A 9,363-nucleotide genomic window follows, 5' to 3' on the forward strand; every position below is an offset into this window, starting at 1 on the left:
TATACTAAGAAAAATAGGTTAGTGGTCACTCCAAATTTTAATTTTTTTTCCAAAAAATCATCCATAATTTTATTCCGCTTGCCTCCTAGGGTACCTCGCTCCTGGGACTTCGCGACAAAGTATGCATCGAATTATTAAAGATTTTGTTAAGAATAGGGTACTTTGTCCCTCAACTAAGATCCTTCAAAGCCTTAAAAATTCCCTTATTTGTCAATAATAATGGTCACAAAATTGCTATACTCTTCCTATTGTTCACATATCTCCATTTTATCTTCTCCATCACCACATCCCTTACATGTCATTATATAAATTAGTGGTGTGACACCACATACTTATCACCCTTAGTCTTGCAAACACTTCATGTGTTGCCTTGTGTAAGCTCTAGCCCAATTTGTATATGGTCACAACCCAAGTTGCAGTAGACAAAGGCATCAACGCCTAGCGATACTTCATTTGGTGTGGATCCTTTTGCTAAAAAGAAAAATAATGCTTTGGTAGATGCTTAAAACTCTTGATGCTACACACAACAAAGGATGCAATGGTGAGGAGAGGATGATGTGGGAGGTTTTTAATTATATGTGAAGAGAAGGGTGTGTCTAAAGTACTGGAGATAGGGAATATAAAGCTTCTTGAAATGAAATAGATAATCAATGGTGTTGATTTCTAGAACTCAATTGAAGAACATGGAGGGATTTATTAGCTTCCTGCAATGAAATTCAAAACAAGAATGAAAAAGGTTATCAAAGAAGACATGGTCGGATTCTTTGTTACGGTGAAAAACAATGTTAAAATAGTTTCCCCCCACCAAAGTCAGTTAGGTAGGGAATGATAATGGAATTATTCTCACATCACAAATATGTAATAGTACTTTTGAGTGGATGATAACAAATCATCCAATCACGTGGTAATTAAGTGGAAACAACCAAAACTTTAGAGACCTTGAACAAAAAAGGAAAAGTGATCATCAAGAAATTTAGTTTGTAAAGATATTTTGAAAATCTCCAAACTTCTTGGACACAAAAAAAATTTAAATTTTGATTGAATAATCATTGAAGGAAAATTTGTCACTATGAAAGTTATCACATTGGAGAACTACCATAAAAATGGCTTTTTCCTTTCAGAAGTAGTTAAATTACGTTATTAGATTAGCATGTGTATCCTTATATACACCAAATATATATTTATCATCATTAAAATGCTTATAGAGTAAGTTAAATAATTAATATTATTATTTAAATAAATAACTCACAAATTTATTTGTCCACATGCAATGTATGTCTACATTGACTAGTTTGAGTGTGTGCGTGTGTGAAAATCCCATCCATCCATATCCCAAATCAACATGAAATAGAAATTGAAAGAGCCGCACGTGACTCCAATATCAATATTGAAAATCTCAACAGCAAAAGCTTGCTGAAAACTCGCCTTTAAACATGGGGATATGTCAATTGAAAGAGTTAAAAAATCTCAAGGTACAAGATCTTAAATATATGCATGCAATTATACAAGACATAAATTTGAATCTTTTGACAAAATATCTTTTGTCCTTATTAATTCAAAAGTTAGATTGCAAATATCATGCATTTCTTTGGCTAGTAATTGGTTCTATTTAAAAATAATAGTACATTAAAACAAATGAAATGTCTTTGCTAGCTTTGAGAGAGAGAGAGAGAGAGAGAGAACTTCATTTTGGAGCTACAATTTAGTGGAAGAAATTAATTAAAAGAGAGATTCATTACTTTAATCTTTCTATTTTAAAAAGAAAATAGCCTTTAATCTATATTTTTGTCGCCCATTTGATTTTATTAATAAATTTTACCCACTAAATATCCTTCTTTCTTTTTCTTTTTTTTGGTAAAAGAGGACATTTACTCCTAAACTTTATTAGAAAACCCCTCACTTATGGCGGAGGAAAACCGTGATTACAATTTTGAGACTTTGGGACAATAAAAACAAAATTCCAAAACCCTAAAACTAACTTAACCAACATAAACCAAACCAAAAAACCAAACACCAACAACCAAAAAACTAAGAAACTAAACCACTAAAAGTGTAATAACACAAAACATCATGAGCGCAAAGAAGGAAAACTCAACAAGTCTAATCATATCATTCCCCTGACTTTCTGAGGAAGATCATCTTGGCAACTATATGATCGAGAAATACCAGATTCACCCTGTTTGGCAAAGAAATCTGCACTTTTATTTGCCTCCCTGTAAACATGTTCCACTTTGAACTGTATGCCTCTTAATGCTAGCATAAGTTCTTTCCACTAATCCCATAAGTTCCAAACCAAGCACTTCCTAGAATTTATCCACCGAACCAAAATGCCTAACTGTGAGGCCCATCTTGCACAACTAAACCAGACATTAACTCTTCCTTTCCAAGTACTTGTTACCATACAACTAACACCCAACGCCACTACTACTTTTTTCCATACCTCCTGAGCAAAAAATCCGGTGCAAAACATATGGTCTAGAGATTCAATCTTGGCATTTGAACAATAATCACATCGAGAGGCCATCTGGACACCTACTTCTTTAATACGAGTATCAACCAAAAGACAAGCGAACCAAGACTTCCACATACAAATTGACACCCTTTTTGGCAACATAGGATGCCAGATCCATTTTGCAGTTGAGAATTCCTCTTTATGCTCCCTTATAATTTCCCAAGCATTTGCTGTGGTGAATTTTCCATCTGTTGAAGGTTCCCAAATTACTATATCAGGACCCTCATTGCAAGAAATAGCAGAGTTCATTACTTCCTCAGCCTGATCTTCACCCAACAGTTCCACTAATAAATCAACATTCCACCCATCTCTATCCCAACAATCTCGAGTTCGAAACTTATGGTTACTAATTTCCTGAACCTTAGCACAAAGGGGTCCAGAAGCTAACCAATGATCAAACCAGAAAGAAGCCGACCCTTCTTTAATTCGATCACGGACATGCTCTAAAACTTCAGGAATCACATGAACAATCGATCTCCAAAATTTGGTTCCTTTCTCTAGTTTCATTTCTCTCAAGTGGTGTTTCTTATTAAAATACTTAGCTTTAAAGAATTAAGTCCACAGATTATCCATAGTTAACAATCTCCACACAAACTTCATATACAATGATTTTTTGACCTCCTCCAAATCCTTAACACCCAAACCACCCTCACAAACAGGCTTACATATATTAGACCAGGAACACCAATTCCTTTTCCTTCTATCATTTACTCAACTCCAAAAAAATTTTGATAACATAGAATTTATCTTTTTGAAGATAGTAGTAGGAATGTACAATACCGCCAATTGATGAACTACCATTGATAAAAAATACATGCTTAATTAAAATTAGGCACCCCCCTTGAGATAAAAGCTTAAATTTTCAACTTGCTATCTTTTTCCTCAATTTATCAAGTAGGGCTCTAAAATACGGGCCGTAAGTCGACCTGAAACCAAAGGAACACCCAAATATGTAGCAGGAAAACCTCCTTCCGCAAAGCCAATCGTCCTTAACAAAGATCTCTTTTGAGCAAAAGTAATTCTCTTTGACAAAAAAATACTTGACTTTTTTTTTATTTATCAATTGACCAGACCAATCCTCATACTTCTTCAAAGTCTTAATAAGCATTCGAATAGAACTGCTCTTGCCATTAGCAAAAATAAGAATGTCATCCGCATAGAGAAGGTGAGATACCAAAGGCACACCACGAGGATGATAGTAAGCCCCTATCTTATTCTCTATAAAATTTTTCTTTAGAAGTCAAGAGAGAACTTCCTATAAAATAATAAATCAATAAGGAGATAAAGGATCTCCTTGGCGAAGCCCTCAAGAAGGTTTAAAGAACCCTTTATAAGTGGCATTCATCATAATGGAGAACCAAGGAGAGGAAACATATTCTGCCACTAAACCATAGAATCTTCGAGAGAAACCAAAGCTTTCCAGAACCAAGTTTAAAAAATCCCAATCGACTCTATCATATGCCTTAGTCATGTCCACTTTGATCATTACATTTCCACCATTAGACTTCTTATGCAGAGAATGAACCATTTCTTGTGCCAAAGAAATATTTTCAATTATACTTCTACTAGGAATGAAAGCTCCCTATTTCGGAGAAATCAAAGCAGACAATAAACCTGTCATCCTTGCAATAATAATTTTTTAAAAAATTTTGTAGATAACACTACAAAGACTAATAGGCCTAAACTTTTCAAAACTCTGAGGATTCTGAACTTTTGGGATTAGAACAATGTAAGATGCAGAATAAAATCTAGGAAGAGGGGACCCAGCAAAATAATCTCTAGCTGCATCGATCACGTCTTCTTTTATAATATCCCAGCAATCCTGGAAAAAAGCCGAGCCAAAACCATCCGAACCTGGTCTACTATTTCTCAGGATAGAAAGAATAGCATTCCTTATCCCCATCTCAGACGGTTCACGACAAAGATCTATATTCTCCTCTTTAGAAACCATAGGAGATATTATATCAACAAGGTTAGCTGTTCGATTGGGTCCTACACCTGTTAAGAACGTTCAAAAATACCTTATTGCACTCTCATGAACAGCTTCCATAGAATCCAACACTTCTCCATTTGGAAGTTTCAATGAATGAATCATAGTCTTCTTCCTCCTTTTGTTGACAAAAGCATGAAAGAATTTTGTATTGTTATCCCCCACCTCCAACCATTTCTTTTTGGCAAGCTGAGAAATACAAATCTCCTCCCTCTTTTCCCATGCTACCAGCTTGAGTTTAGTAAGGAAAAAATCTTCCTCCAATTCAAGCGAATACCCTTCTTGAAGTCGAGCCTCTAGAGCCTCCATACTTTCCTCCAATTTTTTAATGTTATGTTGTGCATGTCCAAAAACCTATTTGTTACAGTTTCGAATTGCAACTTTCGTATGTTTCAATTTACCAGCAAGTCTAACTAAACCCGAACCATGAGACTCCTCCCTTCAGGCTTCCTCCATGCAAGACTTAAAACACTGGTGCATGCTCCACATATTTTGATACCTGAAGGGAGAAGGACCATACCGATGTAGAATATGAAATAGCACGTTAAGTCCATCCATGCCTACACCCTTATGTATGCGTGCATAAGGAAACCTTCCAACTTAAAAACATATAGGGAACAAGTTGCATGACATAGGGTAAAATAACAGATCAGTAACATTCACATCATGAGTGACTTGTACTTACCGAGGGGACAGGACTCTTCAGATGGTTTGTAATGGGAAACATTCCTCCGATTATAGCATAAAATGGTTTTTCGCAATCCTATAGTAAGATTTTAAGACATTTTTCAAGACCTCTCTCTCTCTCTCTCTGGTTTTGGACGTATACGAGCTCTATAAAAGCAAACCATCCAATGGAATATAACATAAGAAGTCTCAAGAGCAGCTAAGCTAGGCAAGAAAATGCTTCAAAAGCCTTCTTTGGTTCTTCTTTATTTTCTCCTTCTGTCCATCCTTCCATTGAGAACTACACCGTCAAGTAGTGCCAAAGGAGAAGCTCTCATGAGATGGAAGAACAGTTGGGCTTCTTCCCCTTCTTCTCTCCTTTCTTGGACCCTCTCCAACCTCTTAGGCATATGCGACTGGGTTGGCATTAATTGCGACTCATCCGACATTGTATCTAAAATAAATCTCTTTGGTACCAACATTGTTGGAACACTTACGGAATTCAGTTTCAATTCATTTCCTAATCTCATCAACTTAAACCTCAGTAAAAACAACCTCGGAGGCTTGATACCTTCGGCCATTTCCAGCCTCTTCAAGCTCACTTTATTGGACTTGTCAAACAATCTGTTTAATGGCACCATTCCTCCAGAGATCGGAAACTTAACTCTGCTTCAGCACCTTAGTTTATTCAACAACAATCTCACCGGTGTCATCCCCCAAACAATTAGCAATCTTTAAAAGGTACAGTACTTGAACTTTGCATCAAACTACTTGGAAAAAGTAGAGTTGCTTGAGAATTCTAGTTTTCCTTTGCTTACTCACCTTAGTTTGTCTGAAAATGAACTTACATCAGAGCTACCAAAGTTCATATTCAACTGCCTAAACTTGACGTACCTTGACTTATCGTTAAATCACCTGGTTGGAACAATACCCCAATCGTTTTTAACCAATCTAGACAAGCTTGAGTACCTCAATCTCACTACAAATTTATTTCAAGGACCATTGCCGCTGAATATTTCCAAGCTGCCCAACCTCAAAGATCTTCGACTTGGAAATAAACTATTCAATGGTTCTATTCTTGAAGATCTCGGTTTGCTTTCCAACCTTGAAATCCTTGAGTTATATAATAACTCACTTAAAGGGGTCATTCCTTCTTCATTGGGCCAACTCACAGGACTTCAGATACTAGACCTCAGGATGAATGAGTTGAATTCCACAATTCCATCTGACCTCGGCCTCCTTACCAACCTCACCGACTTGGATCTAGCTGAGAATTCCCTCCACGGGGTCTTGCCTCAATCCTTAGCAAATCTAACCAAGTTAACTGATTTGAGCTTATCTGAGAATTTTCTTTCTGGGGGGATCTCGCCTTCTTTGCTCTCAAGTTTGACCAATCTGATCTCTCTACAACTTCAGAACAACAACTTGACTGGCATTATTCCACCCGAAATAAGCCGACTAACTAAGCTTAATTACCTTTTCTTATACAATAACAATCTCACTGGATCAATCCCGGATGAAATTGGGAACGTAAAAGAGTTACTAGGATTATGCCTTTCTGGAAACCAGCTCTCTGGTCCAATTCCTCCAGCAGTGTGGAATCTCACAAACCTCCCAACTTTACAACTCTTCTCTAACAGCCTGACTGGCACAATTCCTCCAGAAGTTGCAAATCTCGCATCCATTGTTACCCTTGATCTCAACAGTAATCAATTGCATGGAGAGTTGCCTGAAACCATTTCTCAACTTTCCATTCTACAGTTATTTTCTGTCTTCTCCAATAAATTGGATGGCATCATTCCACAGGATTTTGGGAGTATTATCCCCTCCTTGAGCTTTGTCAGCTTCTCAAATAACAACTTCTCTGGGATACCGCCACCAAAGCTACGTAGTGGTCTTTCTAAGTAGTATCTTACAGTGAATAACAATAGTTTCACTGGGTCAATTCCGGCATGCTTGAAGAGTTGCTTGGGACTAATTAGAGTTCGACTGGATAAGAATAAATTCACGGGAAGTATTACAGATGCATTTGGAGACCATCCAATTCTTTCACATATCGATCTCAAGGACAATCTATTTTCCGGTGAGATCCCTCAGATCTTAGGCAATTTAACCAAGCTCAACTACCTTGACTTGTCGGGTAACAATTTTACTGGAGCCATTCCTAAAGTGCTCGAGAAGTGCGTGGGCTTATGAAGCCTAATTGTCCGTAAAAATGGTCTGTCAGGCGGCATACCCCCTGAGCTTGGCAACTTAACAGGTTTGCAGAACATCTTGGATCTCAGCGGCAATTCATTATCAGGAGTAATTCCGGAAAGCCTGGGGAAGCTCGCCCTATTGGAGAACCTCAACTTTTCCCACAACCTTCTGACGGGGAACCTCCCAGCGACACTGTCCAACATGATTAATTTGAAATCCATTGATTTCTCCTTTAATAAACTGTTTGGTGCAATCTTCCAAAACGCTCGATCAACGGTTTATGCTGGGAACCCAGGTTTGTGTGGAAATGCACCAGGACTGAATCCGTGCAACAGTCCTGCTGCTGCCCCAACAAATATCCTCTAATGGGTGAGTTTTGTCATTAGGCGGGGCTTTGAATGATCACTCTGTGCTATATGCTCAAGTTTGTATCCGTCTATGTTTGAACCCAAGGGGGGCAATAATAAGAGAACGGTAAAAAAGACATGTAATTTCTCTGAGTTTAGGCAAGCACTACAACAAGTGCAAAAAAAGTTTAGGTGTGAGAGGTTTCGATAAATTTTAATATAATTTTATATTATATCTCATCCAAGTTTAATATAAGATTTCTTCAAATATAAAATAATAATTTGGTTTTGATTTTTTTCTTAACATTTGCTTTTCTATGAATGGGATTGGTGGATAAAATCACTTTATTTTTCAATCGGCAGGGGTTGGCTATATTCTCTCAATCCTACCTTTGACCTACACTAACAGAGACGAATAAAATTTTGAAAGTGAATTTTTAATAGAAATAGTAAAAATATAAAATATCAATTCTATGTATTAAATCACAAAATTTGACCATGCTATATATTATGAATTATAATACAGCAGCTCATCTCCTGCAGCAGTTAGCAGCAGTAGCAGTTTTCAATTAGCAGCAGCAGCAGCCTGCAATCATTATTTAATTAGTTCAATTATTTGTGAACTTAGTTATTTCGTTAGTAGTTCAATTGGTAGTTCTGATTTGTTGTTATTTTCATTTTAGTTCTTGAGTTGGTAGCTCAATTATTGAATTGTTGTATATAAACATACCTTGTTGTAAACTATTTTTGATATAATTGAATTGAAGCATTTTCGTAAATTTGATATGGTATCAGAGAAATTTTTGAAATATTTTTTCAAGCTTCACTAATGGCCGAAGTTCCAGCTTCATTTTCTCCTTCCTCTTCTTCATCAACCATTGATGATTTTATCAATCCATACCATCTCAGTAATTCAGACCATCATAGTGTTGTTCTTGTTTCTCAAGTCTTGACTAGAGATAATTATCATACATGGAGTCGATCAATGCTCACTTCTTTGAAAGCAAAGAATAAGGTAGCTTTCACTGATGGATCTCTCCCTCAACAACTAATTTCTGATTCTCTTCACTATCCATGGAGCCGTTGTAATAACATGGTTGTAGCATGGCTTCTCAATTCAATTTCTAAAGAAATTGCAGCCAGTTTAATCTATGCAACCACTGCACGTGCAATTTGGTTGGATCTTCACGATCGTTTCTCTCGCAGCAGTGGTCCTCGCATCTTTCAACTCAAGAAAGCTATCTCAGATTTATCTCAAGGTCAATTTTCCATTACTCAGTATTATACTCAGCTGAAAGGCTAATGGGACGAACTTCAAAGCTATCATCCTTTTCCACCTCTGTTATTGTGTTCCTGCCTATTTTTTCGGTGCTACAAGATATGTTGTGGACTTTCAACACTACGATCATGTTTTGCAGTTTCTAGTGGACTTGAATGAATCTTATAATCACATACGGGGTTAGATTCTTTTACTTGATCCTCTTCCACCGATCAACAAAGTATTTTCTTTCTTGCTTCAAGAAGAGAGTCAACGATAGATTGCAGTTTCATCTGCTCCTCTTTTCAACTCAGCTGCAATGATCAGTTCCTCTGCTCCACCATCTTCCATATGTAGTAACACAAAATCTTTCATCAAGAAAGAGCGTCAT

The 9,363-nt window shown here is 36.8% G+C and overlaps 2 protein-coding genes across 2 annotated transcripts; both read left to right on the top strand.

The window, feature by feature from the left end:
* Positions 1-6,127: 6,127 nt before the first annotated feature.
* On the top strand, positions 6,128-7,995 carry LOC131155070 (probable leucine-rich repeat receptor-like protein kinase At1g35710). Its single transcript, XM_058107982.1, has one exon. The coding sequence runs from the start codon at positions 6,366-6,368 to the stop codon at positions 7,074-7,076; it is 711 nt and encodes a 236-aa protein (XP_057963965.1). The 5' UTR covers positions 6,128-6,365; the 3' UTR covers positions 7,077-7,995.
* A 548-nt stretch (positions 7,996-8,543) lies between these two features.
* Positions 8,544-9,017, top strand: LOC131155948 (uncharacterized). The gene has a single exon (XM_058109402.1). It carries the CDS (start codon positions 8,544-8,546, stop codon positions 9,015-9,017), a length of 474 nt encoding a protein of 157 aa, XP_057965385.1.
* The last annotated feature ends 346 nt before the right edge of the window (positions 9,018-9,363 follow it).

This window comes from Malania oleifera, chromosome 5, assembly GCF_029873635.1.
Source record: "Malania oleifera isolate guangnan ecotype guangnan chromosome 5, ASM2987363v1, whole genome shotgun sequence".
In the NCBI taxonomy this organism is placed as follows: domain Eukaryota; kingdom Viridiplantae; phylum Streptophyta; class Magnoliopsida; order Santalales; family Ximeniaceae; genus Malania; species Malania oleifera.

What these genes read in the sequence shown, in the direction of transcription:
- LOC131155070 (XM_058107982.1), top strand. Translation starts at nt 6,366, where the DNA reads ATGAATGAGTTGAATTCCACAATTCCATCTGACCTCGGCCTCCTTACC.
- LOC131155948 (XM_058109402.1), top strand. Translation starts at nt 8,544, where the DNA reads ATGGCCGAAGTTCCAGCTTCATTTTCTCCTTCCTCTTCTTCATCAACC.